The 15,234-nt window shown below is 49.6% G+C and overlaps 3 protein-coding genes across 8 annotated transcripts in view; 2 read left to right on the top strand and 1 right to left on the bottom strand.

Moving 5' to 3' along the window:
* Positions 1–2,448, top strand: part of ABR (ABR activator of RhoGEF and GTPase) — a 38,033-nt gene extending 35,585 nt beyond the window's left edge. For all 4 annotated transcript variants that reach the window (XM_064394585.1, XM_064394586.1, XM_064394587.1 and 1 more), the window contains one exon: positions 127–2,448. In XM_064394585.1, the coding sequence (XP_064250655.1) occupies positions 127–216 (90 nt within the window). In that variant the 3' untranslated portion in view covers positions 217–2,448. The remainder of the gene's footprint in view (positions 1–126) is intronic.
* A 1,154-nt stretch (positions 2,449–3,602) lies between these two features.
* TIMM22 (translocase of inner mitochondrial membrane 22) lies at positions 3,603–7,042 on the bottom strand. The gene is given in 5 exon segments (XM_064394589.1): positions 3,603–4,181; positions 5,181–5,253; positions 6,234–6,430; positions 6,756–6,864; positions 6,866–7,042. Coding segments are annotated over 5 exon segments (579 nt in total). The 5' UTR covers positions 6,989–7,042; the 3' UTR covers positions 3,603–4,104.
* Positions 7,043–7,186: 144 nt separating this feature from the next.
* Positions 7,187–15,234, top strand: part of SPECC1 (sperm antigen with calponin homology and coiled-coil domains 1) — an 88,114-nt gene continuing 80,066 nt past the window's right edge. For 2 of the 3 annotated variants that reach the window (XM_064394581.1, XM_064394579.1), the window contains exon 1: positions 7,314–7,331. The gene's annotated coding sequence lies outside the window, so the exon portion shown is untranslated. Of the gene's footprint in view, positions 7,332–15,234 lie in introns of all 3 variants that reach the window. The other variant, XM_064394578.1, reaches the window with a different exon arrangement.

Below are 15,234 nucleotides of genomic sequence, written 5' to 3'. Positions count from 1 at the left end.
GGCTGGGTACTGGAGGGGTTCACCTGCCTGTCTGGGTAGATTTGTTACTTTCTGCTGGATGGGACAAGCTGGCAGGTGGCAGCTCTTTCCCCTTCTGTAGTAACACCCCCTATTTACCTTCTACAGGTCCAGGTCCTTCTCTACTACCTGCAGCATCCTCCCATCTCCTTCAGCGAGCTCAAACGCAACACACTTTACTTCTCCACGGACGTGTAGCCTGCAGGCAGAAGGCACCAGCTGCAAACACTCCAGCTCCCTGCTGGGGGACACGGACTGGACCACAGCCCCCAAGGGAGACCAGCCCAGACCCAGGCCGGTGCTGCCTGCAGCTCCTGTACAATCACGTTCCAGTGGCCCGGTCCCACCAGGTGCCAGGCCCTCTCTGTAAAGTAGTCGTGTCTTATGTCCCTTCTTGTGTTCAAGGATTGTTTTTATGTATATTTGCTCAACGGAAGAGGTAGTGACTGACAAGGGCTGTGGACACAGGCTTCCCCCTTGGCTAGTTTTCTCCTGGACTCCTTCCCGCCCGCTCACTCCTACCAGGCACCCCTTGCCTGAAGCCTGCAGTGCCCCACGAGTGCCTGTTTGCTGCCCAGCTCCCTGCCCACGCCTGCATGTGCAGCACTGGCTCGCTCCGAGGCCGGGAGCTCACGGGCCTCCCTCCCTGGTGACAGTGACAACCAGCTCTGCTTTGGCTTCACCTGCCTGCGCAAACGTTGGACCCTGTGCCTGGATCCCGCTCCGCTCTGAGCAAACCTGCGACCACCAGAGCAGAGGAGCAGGGTGCTGCTTCCTCCCTGCCACGGCTCCTCTGGGTGTTTTCAGGCCAGTCCCCTCTGCAGCCCCAGCCCTGTGCTTTGCCTGTGTGTGTGTGGTGTGGTGGTTCCTGCCCTGGCTGGATTTCGCCTCTGAGCAGCGTTATGGGGTAACCTCTCACACAAGGCTGGAGCCAGAGGTGCTGTGCTGGTCTCAATCCACAGCAGGCTGAAAGGATGGCCAGCCAGAGGCAGGTTTGCTTTCTGCACCACGGGCTGACCCCACGTCTGCTCTGGCACTGATGTGGTCACATATTTCCCCAGTTTGGAAATTTGGTGGGGAACAGGGTATCTGCTGTACAGTTCTGTCTCTGCCATAGCGAGGCACTCACGCCCCTGCCAGCCCAGCACTGCCATGAGCACTGCATGCACCCTGTGGCACAGCCTGCTGGGGCACCAGCATTCCTCCCATGGCCATGGGGACAAGGAGATTCTTATCCCTTCCTTGGCTTCCCTGCTGCACTGGGCACATGGCAGCACACGGCCCTGCCTCGGTGGCAGCCTGGCTGCCAGAGGAAAGTGTTCTGCAGCAGCTGGATGGTCACCCAGCCTGGGAACCAGCACAGAAGGATGGGAGGAGGAAAGCCTTCATGGCCCTCGTGACTGAAGGCAGAAATGCTTCACTCTGTCTTTCTCCCAAAGTGGTTGCTGCTGGATTAGCTGTGCCAGCCAGCTCAGGTCTGTTTGTTAGTGGCGCCAGTGACTCCTCCCAAGCTGATGGCTGGAGCTGTTAAGCCTTGTCCCAGTGGCTGCCCCAGTGCCCAGCTCCTGGGATGTCCCCCACGCTCCCATGTAGGTGTTGGTACCTGTTGGGACACAAAACCTTTCGCTCTGTGAGCTGAGTCCGTGTTCTTGTGGGAAAAGCCCCCCCATGTCCCCGACTGTGTTGGCCCTGTGCTCTCCTGTGCCAAATGGAGATGGATGAGAAGTGACCAAGCCTGTCCCCCACAGCAGCGTTGCCTTTGCCCTCCCAACTAATGGACTGTTCCAGGCAGAGCCCAGCCACCGATGCACCAGGTATGTCCTCAGCCACCTCCCTGGGGAAGGCAGCACCTGCCAGCCCTGCACCAGCAAAGCAAGGAGGGGAGGTCTCAGTCCCCCTCCAAAGGGCTCACACTCCAGACCCTGCTCCTCTTGACTACCAGCTAAACAGAAGGGAAACAGCATTGCAGAAAATAACCAGGCGTCTGTCTTGGCCCTGGACCCAGTAAGGAGGCCGAGCTTTAGCTCTGACTGCACAACGGATCCCTGCGTGTGTCTGATTTGTTACATGTGTCCAAGTCTCTGTCCACGGCACTGTCATTCCAGATGGAGACTCTGTACAGCCAGATCTCCCCCTGTGACAGTGGCTGGAGGCCTGGTCCCTACAGCCCAGCACAACAGGCTGTGGCTGTCCCCATGACTGGCTTTTGCTTGTCCCTTCAGGAAGGAAAAGAGGGGGGTGGACTCTTGCAGCTACAGGTAGAATAGAACTGTTAATTAATATTTGACTTTCAAAAGTTGTTAAGGATATATTTTTGTTTGTGTTCTGTTTCAATTTCTGTAGATTATAAACTTTAAATGGCTGTAAAACCTCGTGAGGAGAAAAAAAATGTTAATAAAAATGCAAAGCCCTGATATTTGCACAAAAGAAGCCCTGTGGTGTTGCTGTTTGCACTAACTGATCACTTTGGCATCACAGCTTCTTCTTTCTGTCATGGAATGCTTGCTAGTTGCACTTCAAGCCAGTGGTATAAGCACAGGCATTGTGCTAGGCAATCTTTGAAGAGACTTCTTATGGTTTGGGCTACATCCTTGCATTTTGGAGGAAAAAAAAACTGGACTGTCTGGAGCCAGGCTGTTTAATCAGACTAGAATTACTCAAGCTTAAAATTCAGCTGACTTGCACAGCTTCTGGCCTGAGGATACTGAACAGGCACAGCAAGGGACATCAGGAGATCTGGAAACCTCATCTGATAGATCACATGGTGCTTGCTGTCTCCCCACTTCTTTCCATGTGGGAATGGGAGCCAGTGTGCCTCCAAACTGACCACTGACCACTGTACCAGCCAAAACACACTGCTGGTCTTCCAGGTCAACAAGGGCTGTCACTGTTCTGGGATGTCCAACTGTGGGTGCAAAGGAGGGGAAGTGGGGGGGAGAATCCCTATTAGTTGTGTGCACTGCATCTGAAATGCCACTGCCTCCAAAAGATTAGAGGGAGTGTTTGCCTTTATGGAGTGGCTCAATAAGGGTTAAAAATGACCCTCTGAGGTCTGAGAACAGCTTGGTCAGAACAGCAGGAGGACAGATAGAACACCAATCAAAGAGGCAGCAGCTCCTTGAGCTAACAAACAGATGTTTTGATTTCAGCACCAATTTTGGGCAGAAAAAACACTCACTTCCCCCTGTGTAACACTGGGGCACTTGGAGGTGGCACAGGGATGTGATGGGAAGCAGGCTGTGTGCTGAGTGAGTGCCCAGCTATCTGTCAAACACTGGTTTATTCTCACAGCTCTGCTTTCTAAGTCTCACTATCAAATTGCTGGAACTAATGGGGTGAGCCTGGGGCAGTTAAAGCAGTAGCAAGATTGTACTCCCACAGTGAGGTTAAATCAGGCTAGCCAAGTGGCTACAGAGAATTATACTTCAGCAACAACCTCTTTTTTTCCTTTAAACTGTTTTGTTCATCTGCCAGTAACCACACAGCTCTAAGGCTAAGGATTCCTTTCTGCTTTTCCCTTTAAAACATGGTAAAGAAATCTGGCGCTCATCTCTGTACTTGAAATAAGACAAGTTGTACAGATGGTGGTTTGTCTTCAGATGGTATTTTAAGAAAAGCCTGGAACAAACTTATTTCTCCACAGGATCTTACCTCTCCCCAACAGAGTAGCAAGCTGCAAACTGGTGACTCTTAAAACACTTGCAGCACCTTCAAATGTGTGGTAACCTAAATCACTGCATTTCTCCTCAGAGATTGTCCTCCTGCCTTCTTTTGATGCCAGCAACAGACTTAATCAAAATCAGCCCCAAAGGATCAGAGTCCAGGCATGTTTCCTGGAAACTGACAGTCAGCTGATCTGTCCTGGAGATGCTGCTCTGTGTCTGGCTCCATCCTCCCATGCTCCCGCAAGCCTGCCCGGAGCAGCTCGCCAGGGCTCGCAGCCAGGTTGCTGTTAGTCATTCAGAAAGTGGCCAGCGCCACCCCGACTCCAGAGGCAGTGGAAAGGTAAGCCTGATGGTTGTGCCGTGGTGCAGGCTCTCAGCAGCAGCACTGGAACAGGGACTGTTGCTCTGAGGGACCCGGCTGTTACCGGAGGTAGTAATCGACCGCAGCGGAGAAAGCGGCGAATCCCCCGCAGCCGATCACCCCGGCCTTCAGCCCAGCTGCAAGGCAAGGAAACCATCAGGCAAAGTAGGGGAAATACTCTTATTCCCATTAACTTGTGCTGGCTCAGAGCTCGCAGCAGCAGGAAGCCAGCAGTGCCCTGCCAGGGGACACTGGCACTGCCTGTACAACCCCTCGGGGCCAGCAGGATTTGCTCTCAGTGCTGAGTCCTCAGGCTCACCCAGGGGACTGAGAGAAGCCTCCAGTGGCCACTGCTGACTGCACTGTGCTCTCATCTGAGCCCTGCACGTGGCTTGGTGGGGCTAGGGAGGGAGAGGAAGAGCAGCCACTGCTCTGACAGCTCTAAGAGGATTAGGTCTAGGACAAACACAACTTAACAAGCTCAGTTAGAAGCACTTTCAAGAGCTTTTTTTTCAATTATGCTTCATAAAAGAGGACTGTTTTTTTTTTCTTAAGGAGAGTGAGAGAAGTTTGATATTTCTGATGAGCAGAACAGCTCTCTCCTACTTGGGCATTTTCCCAGATGTTACCACTAAAGGAAAGTCTCCACTAGTGCTGCTGGACTAAAACCCCACTTCTCGTTCACACATAAGTAGAACTGCCTTTTGAACTGATACATGAGAAAGGAGAAAAGCATTTTACACATGGTACAAAAGAAAAGAGTTCTTTAGTTCTAATTTCAAAGGAGAGTAGCAGAGACAGTGAAATGGCAGATGTATAGAGCTCAGTTAACACAAGAGCTTCTGTATGTATTTTTGGCTCTCTCCCATGACACATAGAAGAGTGTGGACAGCCACCACCATCTCCTGACTTTTCTTTCAAGTGAATTTTGTTGGTTTTCCTCTATGACAACCCTTCCTTATCCACACTTATTCTTGGAGCTGACAGCTCTGCTAGTCCAGAGCACACTCTCACACTGGCCTCACCACAGCCCATGCACAGAGGTTTGTGGTGTGTGTGTTGCACTGAGAACATCGTGTGCTGCATGACCAAATTCAATCTTATGACAGAAACAGCTCCCAGCAGGCAGCACCAACCTCTGAAGCCGATGGCTCCTCCCGTGATGCAGCCACTGATAACGCTGTTCTTCCAGTCTGACTTCCCACGATACTGTGGAATTACAAATCAGAGCCAACAGGTAAATATGGAATAAACACCCAGCATCTGTGCCAGCAGCTGGAAAGGTTAAACGACTTTCCATCCCCTTCTCAGCTGAGGATGTTTTTCCCTCTGCTCTCAGCAGATGGCCCTGCACTCCCAGACTTGGGCAGGGAAGGGAGGAAGGAGAAGGTAACTGGGAGAGGTGAGACAAATCCATGTGGTGCAATGCAGTGCTGTGGGAAGGATCCTCAGGTGAGCCAGGGCAGAACACAGCCCTGAGTCTAGAAGTGCAATAACCACATGAGAGAGCCCTGAGGTGGCCATGCAGCTGGTCCTTGGCACAGGTAACAGTCACAGCACCTGTGGACTATTTCCATAGCCAGGACATGCTGGATTTTCACCAGTGCAGAGATCTCTTTGATGTGTTCCATTGTGTAAGCAGATACACTACTCTTCTAGATGAGTTAAGAAGTAATTGTGCCTTTCAATTAAAAGGCAGGGCTTAAATTCATAAGAGGGCAATTTTCCTATTTAAAAAAAACTGATGATAGATTTACAACTGAGCTGCACAAGGTCTGACTGTAGGGGCCAGAGGAAAATCGGCCTGTTACTCAAGAACCTTCTTCAAATGATCCCTTTCTGCATATGGAATTTTAGACACTCAAATTACCATGTTGCAACGCACCGTTTGACATTTTACACAAGCACTTGTAGCTAGGGTTTTAAAAAGTAATAGCTATGCTTGCCAACACATTTAGGACTTTAACTGAAAAGGACTTTGCCATTGCAAAAGAGTTCTTCATTCTGTGAGAGAACAGCAGCTCTGAAGACAGATCTCAAAGCTGAAAAGCTCTGCTGGCCAAGGTAGAACAAAGCAGCCTATTCCATTGCCCTAATGCAAAAAGAATATATGTACTTATTTGGATCTAGAAAAAGATTTTAAAGGGTACCAGAAAACATTTGTTAATGGTTGAGAGGCTCCTACTCACAGATTCCACCACGCATTCCGTGCAGGAGAACATGGCACCCACGATGGCAAAGTTCTTGGCGTAGGAGATGCCTCGCTGCCCCATGTCCTTGAGCACCTCTTTGGCCGTGGGCGTGCGATAGGGATCCTTGGGATCAAACCCCACGTTGGTGTCGATGCCAGCTGTGAAGATACCAAACGCACCTCCCAGAACAAACCCTGTGAAGGATAAACAACGAAATTAACTTGGCTGCGTTGGAGCAGCACACTCCCTGCGGGCAATGAAGCGGCGCTGTGACAGGGCAGGGATCTCTTGCTGCTGCGGACACCTGTGACAGCCGTGCTGTGTGAGGAGAGGCCACGAGCACCTCTGCAAGAAGGCAGACACAGATCCCCCCTAGGGCATGTGACAGGCACTGGAGGAGGCTTGAGAGGAAAAGCAAACACGGGGGGAAAATCAGACACGGGAGGAAAATCAAACACCTCCATGCGCCCCTCTCCCGAAGCCACAGGGACCCCTCTCCCGACCCCACAGCCGCCGCACCTCCCACGCAGGCCAGCGCCGCCTTGAAGGGGCAGCTCTCCATGACCCGCTCCACCATCTTCTGCTCCTCGCTCTTGGGCGGGCAGGGGATCCCGCCGAGGACGGCGGGGGTCCCAGACGCGGGGCTGCCGCTTGTCGCCCACGAGGTACCGCAGCAGCAGGCTGTACTGCAGCGGCTGCGGCGGCGGCGGCGGCGCCGGCTCTCCCGGCGCTGAGGGCGGCCCGGCCGCCATGATGGGCTCGCACACCCGCGGGAGCTCGGCGCCGCGGCCCGGCCCGCTCGAGCCGCCGCGGCGGGGGCGCACGGGAGTTGTAGTTCCGCAGCGGGGAGAAGCCGGCTGCGCACCCCCGCATTTTGACTACACCTCCCAGTCTGCCCCGCGCTGCCGCCTCCGGGAAGAACTACCACTCCCGGCACGTTCCGCGCTGCGGGGATTGGCCGTGCCGGGCAGCCAGGGGACTACATTACCCGGAGTGCCGCACAGCAGCCCCCTGGTGGCCGGTGCGGCCGGTGCAGGTGAGGTGAGAGCTCCGGCTGCGGAGCATCCCCGAGCGCGGCGGCGGCGGCGGCTGCAGGTGAGCGCGGGGAGGTGAGGGCAGCGCGGGGGCACCGGCTGGCCGGGGCTGGGGAGAACGGCCAGCCTCGCGGCGGGCACCCCCGTGCTGGGGCAGCGCTGAGGTGCCGCACTGCGGGACCCTGTCCTTGCGCCCTGGCTGAGGTGCGGGGAGCGGGTGAGGTGTCGCGGTGCCGCCGCCGTGTCCCCGCATCCTCCGCGCCGGTGTCTGAGGGCAACAGGTCCCGCACGGGGCGGGCGCTGCTCGTGCCCGCAGCGTCCCGGCGGAGCCGAGACGGGGCTCTGAGGGCAGCGGGGCTCCCGCGGCCCCCGGGGGGCTCTGAGGGGCAGCGGTGCTCTGAGGGCTCCCGCAGCCCCCGGGGGGCTCTGAGGGCAGTGGGGCTCCCGCAGCCCCCGGGGGGCTCTGAGGGCAGCGGGGCTCCTGCGACCCCCGCAGAGCTCTGAGGGCTCCCGCGGCCCCCGGGGGGCTCTGAGAGCAGCGGGGCTCCTGCGGTCCCCGGGGGGCTCTGAGGGGCAGAGGTGCTCTGAGGGCTCCCGCAGCCCCCGGGGGGCTCTGAGGGCAGCGGGGCTCCCGCAGCCCCCGGGGGGCCCTCAGGGCTCCCGCAGAGCTCTGAGGGCTCCCGCGGAGCTCTGGGGGCGCTCAGGGCTCCCGCGGCCCCCGGGGGGCTCTGAGAGCAGCGGGGCTCCCGCGGAGCTCCGGGGGTGCTCTGAGGGCTCCCGCGGAGCTCCGGGGGTGCTCTGAGGGCTCCCGCGGAGCTCCGGGGGTGCTCTGAGGGCTCCCGCGGAGCTCTGGGGGCTCTGAGGGCTCCCGCGGTCCCCAGGGCTGCTCTGAGGGCTCCCGCGGAGCTCTGAGAGCTCCCGCAGCCCGGGGGTGCCCGCGGCTCCGGCGGGGCTGCACGGCCCAGGGCACCTGAGCCTGGCGGAGGCGTCCCCGCTGTGCCACGGGCACCGGGACATCCCCGGCTGCTCCCTGGGGACAGCTCGGTCCCCTCTGGCGTGGGGCAGCGGTGTTGTTTCAGGGCATGTGTAGCTCAAAGCGGGTCTGAAAATATCCACAGTGTTCCGTCACAAAATGCGAACTGGGCTCGTTCAAATCATGGACGAGCCTTAGCTCTGGGGAGCTGTTCTGTTTGGTGATAAGGTGAGAAGTGTTGTTTTTCCTTTTAGTGAATAAGGTGCATTTAAAAAAAAAAAAAATCTGTATTTCCTGCTTTTGTTGCTCTTTCTTCACCTGTTTTACTTTCTTGTTCCTGCGGATTAGAACCAGTTTTCATCTTCACAAGTGAAAATAGGTGTGCCTTAAAAATACCTTTCTTCTTATTTGATGTTTTTCTATTTTAAGTTACCCATAGGTTTTAAAATCTATGATAAATAGTTGTCTTGGTCTCAATAGGATGCACGGAATTATTGTATTTCAGTAACTGAAAATTACTTTCAAAATCAAGTAAATGATGCATTAGTGTGAAATCTTCCTGATACCCTGAAACACGACTTTTTAGAGGTCCTAAAGTAATAAAATTTCTTTTCTATACTGGTCCTTTTTTCTCTGTCCTGCTTATATCTTAGTGTAGGTAGGTTCAAATAACGATTTAAATGGATAATTTTATCACTTCAAATACTTCATTAGACGAAGTTCCACAACTTTCCTCTAAATCCCACTGCCCTCTACTGGCTGCACCAGCAGGGCCCACCTGCACGCTGCTATTCCCTCTCTTTTTTTTTTTTCGTCCTTGGGGTTTTTTAAATTATGATTTTTTTGTTTGTTTGTTTGGGAATTTTGTTTGTTTGTTTGCGGGTATCCCCCCCCAATGTTTTTTTTTAAGGTCAAATCTCATGAGAGAGCACGTGGTTAAATTCTACTACAGCAGGATCTTGACAAAGTAGGGGAGGTTGCTGGCAGGATGATCTCCCTAAGGAACCCTCAACTTAAGATTTCAATCTTCTTGAGCCAAAATAACCTTGCTGGGCTGATCTCGAAGTCACAGAGCAAAGCCTAATTTCCAAAGGCCTAAAGGGAAAACAACCATATATGTTGGACTGGGAATTTCAGCACTGAGAGTTTATATGTATAGCTGAAATATTGCTTTGACTTTCTTCCCCCTTTCCCTGAGTTTTGGAGCAAGTGCTGGGTTACTATTTGTAAATAAAATATTTGTAAATAAATATATGTAAATAAAATATTTAAGCAGGAATTTTGTAAATATGATTCTATAAAATACACTTATTTATGGATATTAATGTGTAATTAGATGCTGCTTTCCCCTTGGATATTTAATAGTTTTCTCCTCTTCCCATTCTGTTCTACCTACGGACAAATTCCGGTGCCTGGGTATTTGAATAATCTCATCTGCCGGAACAGATTTTTCGTGTGGGTGAAATCAGATGGAGGATTAAGGATTTGAGAGGGACTATGAGAGTTCAACATCTTTGATAAACAAGTTGTTTAAATGAAACTTTCAGCTGTTTCTTTTTTCCAAGCCTGTGAACCTCCACCGCTGCAGAGTGATGGATCATTGGACCCTCTTCTTCTCACCCACTGCTGTCCCTAAGCCACTCCTCTATCCTGGGGCTGTTCAGTCCAGTGCAAGATACCCATGAATTTATTTCAGGTTATTTTTAACCTTGCCTAGTCCCACGAAATGAAACATTCTGAATTCGGGCGAGTGTGACGGCAGCGGCGGGCGCAGATGATCCCGAGCTTTTGTGCTCGGTGTGTTTCAGCAGAGGGCAGCACACGGTGACACCGAATCAATCGCGTTTCACTTGACCTTTGCAGTGACTCAGTGGCTCCCACGCTGCAGTCTTCTCCAGACAGGGTAGATCTTGGAAATAATGAGGAGTTTGTCAGAAATCCTGGTTTTGCATATGTCTTGGTTGTAGAGTTCCCAGGTTTTGAGTAGACTCTAGCAGTGCTATTAAAAAAATGAAAATAAGTTTTCACAGTCCTCAACTTTTATTTTGTCAAAATGCCAGTTCCAGAGTGCTTTCTGAAGTTACTCAGCTGGGCAAGAAGTGACTGAAGGTGAAGTCAACAAGAATTAGTTCAAATCCATTCTTTTTCATTCATTCCTACCTGTGGGCACTTTTTCTTTCCTTATCAGAACTGTCATGTAAGGGTGAATGAGAAGAAGAGGAGATAAATTAATGGGTATTTTAATGAAAAAAGGAAAAGCTTTTAATCACCACAAGCAGAAGAAAGTGGGGCTGACCTCACCTGTTGTGTACAAGAGGTTTCCAGTGGCTGCAAAAGGGAAGGTGCTGGGACCTGCTGGGCTTTGTTTCCATCCTGTGGTATCCTCATCTCTACATTAAATTTATCCTTTCTTACTTCTCATTTGCCTTGTGAATGTAGTGTTTTGTTGTTTTTTTTTTAATTTAAAAGACTTTAAGTTTGAAAGTGCATTGGAGAAGTGAAGTGCTTTCTGAAATAGATCTAATTTCAGTGAAGGAAAGCTGCTTCAGCTTCTGTACTTTCCTTGGCTTATGAGTTTAGCAAATTTCTTTGGTTGAGAGTGCAGCTGTTTGGTTTTTTTCCTCCTAAAGTAGCTTTCAGTGTTGGAGAATTGTGTCACTACCATGGCAAACAGCTAAAGTACTAAGAAAAATGTTAGATTATATGTAGGTGGCAGGTATGTTGGAGTTAAAACTCAAAAGCTATCTTGACTCCCTGATTTTCCAATTTTTTTTTCCTTTAAGTCAATATAAAATAGGCTGCAGAGAGAGATCTTGGACAAAAATCTCCTTTTAGGATCAGCAGACTTGTTCCTTGTGACTGTGCTCTGTAACTCAGAGAGAAGGAACAGGATGTGGCTTTTCAAGATGAGTGTTTGATCCTGTCTGCTCTCCCTAACGTTTTAGATTTCAAAGTCTGCACCCCTTTTGAAAGTAAGGTTTCTTTGTGTTTGTTCCACTTCAGCAAGGTACTCCTTCTCCTCTTCACAGTTTGCCCAATATTACACATATTTTTGTTTTCACCTATAAAATTTAAAACACATTTGTGTGGTCTAAAAAAAGTTTCAGCATCATCATCTCCCAGGGCTTTCAGCTGTTGCTATAGAAGCCTAAATTCTCTTTGAGAGACCTTTGCAATAGAAAGAAGTTGATACTGCAGGAAAGTTGTCATGGAAATATGCAGCAAAAAGAGAAAGGAAATCTCAGTTTGCTGACTGTTCCACAGGCTTAGCCAGCCTGGTGAAGTGGCTCCTATCTGGAGATCTGCTGCTGCAGATTCTCTGGGTTGTGTTCCAGTGCGTTGGAAAGCTGTGGACTTAAACCTAAAGAAATAAATTATTTAACATTTGTATAACCAAAATACCTCTTCAACTCAGAGAGCTTTATCCAGATTTGAGTTTCCAGGTGCTGGCAGACCAGGAGATTCCCAGCAGCCTGGCCCTAACAGGGGATGGAGCTGTGGCACAGCTATTTCTTATATTTCTGGTAGTGCCCACTCTGAAAGGATTTATTGAAGTACCACGATTGAAATGAGGCTTTCAGAACCAATTTTTAAATTGACAAACTAAAAATAGTTTATTCTGCAAGCTTCAGTGCCATTCTAGATTGGAACAGGAGCCCTTTGTGTCCAGCTAAATGATGGGATAAGCAGATCCCTCCCCATAAATTTCTTATACCATCACCAAGCCTGGTTGGCTCCCTGGTTTCAAGCTTTTTGTGCCTCTCTTACTAAAGCCTCCTGATATCTAATGAATGTGATTATGAGTGAGCTGCCTTTAAATATCTATTACCAGAGTCACCATGGTAACTGCTGTAAGAATTTCTTGCTGGTAAAAGGTTTCCAGCTCCCCGAGATACGGCAGGGCAAAATGCTTAGGCTGTTGTTTTCACGGCTTGAATGAGATCAAAGAGGACAAACTAACATATTCCTGATTTTTGATAGCAGTGCAGCTGGAAGGAATAAGATTTATTCTGGAGCCTGTCCTCAGATCAGGGAATAGAAGACAGTTCCACAGGCAGGGACAGCCCAGGCTTTCCTTGGACAGCAGGCTCCTGCAGGAATCGAAGATGTCACTCCCTCTGGCTGAGCCAACACTTGGCCTTTCTTTCAACACTGTCAGCAAATGAACTAATTAACCCTAATGAAGGATGCAAAATGGTGCTATTCCACCTGCCACAGGAGCAGGAAGAGTTGCTGAGTGATTCAGTGTGGAGTAGAAAAAATTTACCTGGCTGTTCTCTCTTCATTTCATGGTGTTCTCAAACTGCTCCATTTTCCTCTTGGCATTCAGCTGCTGTGTGCCAGGGCAGTGGTGTTAGTTGGGCAATATTCAGAGTGACTTCCCTGCTGTCCTCATTTCCAAATCTTCCTCTTCCCTTCTTTCACATCTGCTTTCCCTCCCGAGTTCCTGTTGTGTGGCAAATCAATCCCTTGCTCTGTAATGACAGTTGTTTCTATAGGCTTCCACATGACAGAGTCACTAATGTCCCTCATGCAAACTGTCACCTCAGGGGGTTGTTTTGCTTTCATTTATTTATTTACTTATGGTAAACAGGTCACAAACTCCATAGGGCACTTCTTCCTTTTCATGCAATCTGTTCTCTGCTTCATTGCCCTCCTACTATAGAATCTGCTGGAGATTTTAAATTATCACTTGCTTTTATAGGAACATGGAAAACTGGGCACCTATTCCTGCTGCTTCCCCGCTTCATTGCCTGTGCCTCCTGCTTCTGGGCATTTAGGGCTTTTGGTAAGGGAGGCTTCTGCTCTGCTCTGAGCTGTTTGGTGTGGCTTTGCTGCACGACAAAATGAGACCTTGAGGAGAGGAGCAGTTTGCATCCACCTTGTGTGGGGGGGACAACTGGCACAGCAGAGCCAGCACGAGTGGCACTGAGCACGTTTGATGGGAAGATTGTGCCTGCAGGATGAGCTCATGCTGGTGAAGTGTTGATATTTGTCCTTACCTGCCCCGTAGGCAACGTGAGCCACATGCCAAGATCTTTTTTGCTGAGTTTGTTTGCTTCTAATTCATTTTAGTTAAAAGGTTTATTGAGTGCCAGATTTGCACCGAGGATTTAAAGTCTGAAGTGATTATGTTCGCCAGCCAAGAGATCCAAGGAAATAATTTTGTCAGAAGTCTTGAAAGCAGAACCTGGCTCTCAGAATGGAATTTGCCTGCATTATACCACAACTTGTTTCTTAATGGTTCTTCTGTAGCATTGTGGTTAATGCTGGGAGGGTCTCAGTGTTTGGGCACTTCAAATTTCAGCTGCTTGGTTCAATTTCTCAAGCCTGCTAAACTGATTTAAAAGTTCAAGCAGTAGCAAACATGTTTGTTCCTACAAGCTGTCTAGAAGAAAGGAATTGTTGAACTTTAATTTAGATTCTCCCTTTTTTCTGAATTTGATTGCATCATCAAAGCCAAATTTCTATGCTGAATTTCTGGGTGCCTCTGTATAACAGTGTGCATACCTGTCAAAGCTGCTGATTTATACAGGAGTTAAAATCCATAAGCACTGTAGACCCTTGCTAATTTGTAATATTTACTCAGTAATTTAGGTGCTTTAATTTCCTCATCTGTAAAATAGATGAGTTAAGCTACTGCAATGATCAGCCAACACTGATCGAGCGTCTGTAAAAGACGCAGAGAGGAAACACGAGGTGGGCGCTCCAAGGCATCGCTGTGTGGGGAATCAGATCTTGCCGAGAGCCTTTTTTCTGCAATCCTGACCTGCATTCGAGGGCTCGTTCCTCTCCTGGGATTCAGCTCCTCGTGTTCCGAGTTCCCTCTGTGGGTTTGTCCCGCTTTGGTTCCCGCTGGGCTCCCCGTGGCTCGGGGGGATCCCACAGCACTTCCAGCGGGAATCCCTCGGACACAGCGCCGGTACCTCCGCTCTCTCATTTGCACCCCCTGGAACGCACCCAGAAGTTCAGAGCGGTGGGACACTGCTCCAGAATCCCGTCGGGGTTTTTAATTCCAAGGCAGCCTCCAGCACACATCTGCAGAGCTTCGTTTTGCTGCGCAGCTCTGCACTGTCAGTGATTTCATGGCATGGTTTTGTGTTCCGGGCTCCTTGGCGTTTCTAACCTGTTGGAATTCCTCTCCCGTTAGGTGATAAAATGTCAGCTCTTCCAGCAGGAGATCCCTCTGGGACAATAAGTAAAGGGAGCAAGTAGGGTTGTGCAGGATTTTGCCTGGGTAGGTAGTAAAAACTTGCTGTGCTACTTGAATATGGTAATTAGCTATGAATTGTTAATGAGTGCCACATTATAACCTATATAGCAGAAAACTAACAGCGAGGAATAATAAAATAGAAAGTTACTCCCTTTCCCTTAAGCCTTTCTTGCTTTTAATTATTGAAATTTAGAAAAAAAAATCAGTAAAAAAAGAACAGTGCAAGTCTTATCCTCCTCTTTCAGGGAAGAACACTCAGTATTGCCTTTTTTGCATGTTCAGATTTATCCACATTTTGAATAACAGGCTGACTGCAGGAAAGCTGTCCTTGGTTGTTGATGATGCCTAAGGAAGTAGAGATGTTTGAAAATTGCAAAGAACAATAAACTTTGCATAAATGTGTGCAAAAGTGATCAGTGATTTTTATTTTAAGTATATGAAATATGATGAGTGTTTCTTTGCTACATAGATTTCCTTTCTCATTTTGCCTTTTTCTGTGGGTTGGCTTTTTTTCTGGGTAGATAAATGAGTGTTAACTCTTGAGTGTTCTACTCAGAAATTACAGAAATACTGAAAAATGCTGGCACATCTTACAGACTTACTTTTGAAACAGGCAATTTCCTAATTCTATTTTTGACTGACTCAGTGGCTGTTCCCTTGGAAATTCTCAAGTTGTTGTCTGGTCTTCTGAAATTTTGGCAATAGGCACCAGAGGAAGTTGTTTTTCTTGTCTCCTATGGCACTCCATGTTCCATAAAACATGCCTTTTTCCACCCA

Source organism: Passer domesticus, chromosome 19, assembly GCF_036417665.1.
Source record: "Passer domesticus isolate bPasDom1 chromosome 19, bPasDom1.hap1, whole genome shotgun sequence".
In the NCBI taxonomy this organism is placed as follows: domain Eukaryota; kingdom Metazoa; phylum Chordata; class Aves; order Passeriformes; family Passeridae; genus Passer; species Passer domesticus.
This window is presented reverse-complemented; position numbering and strand designations above follow the sequence as displayed.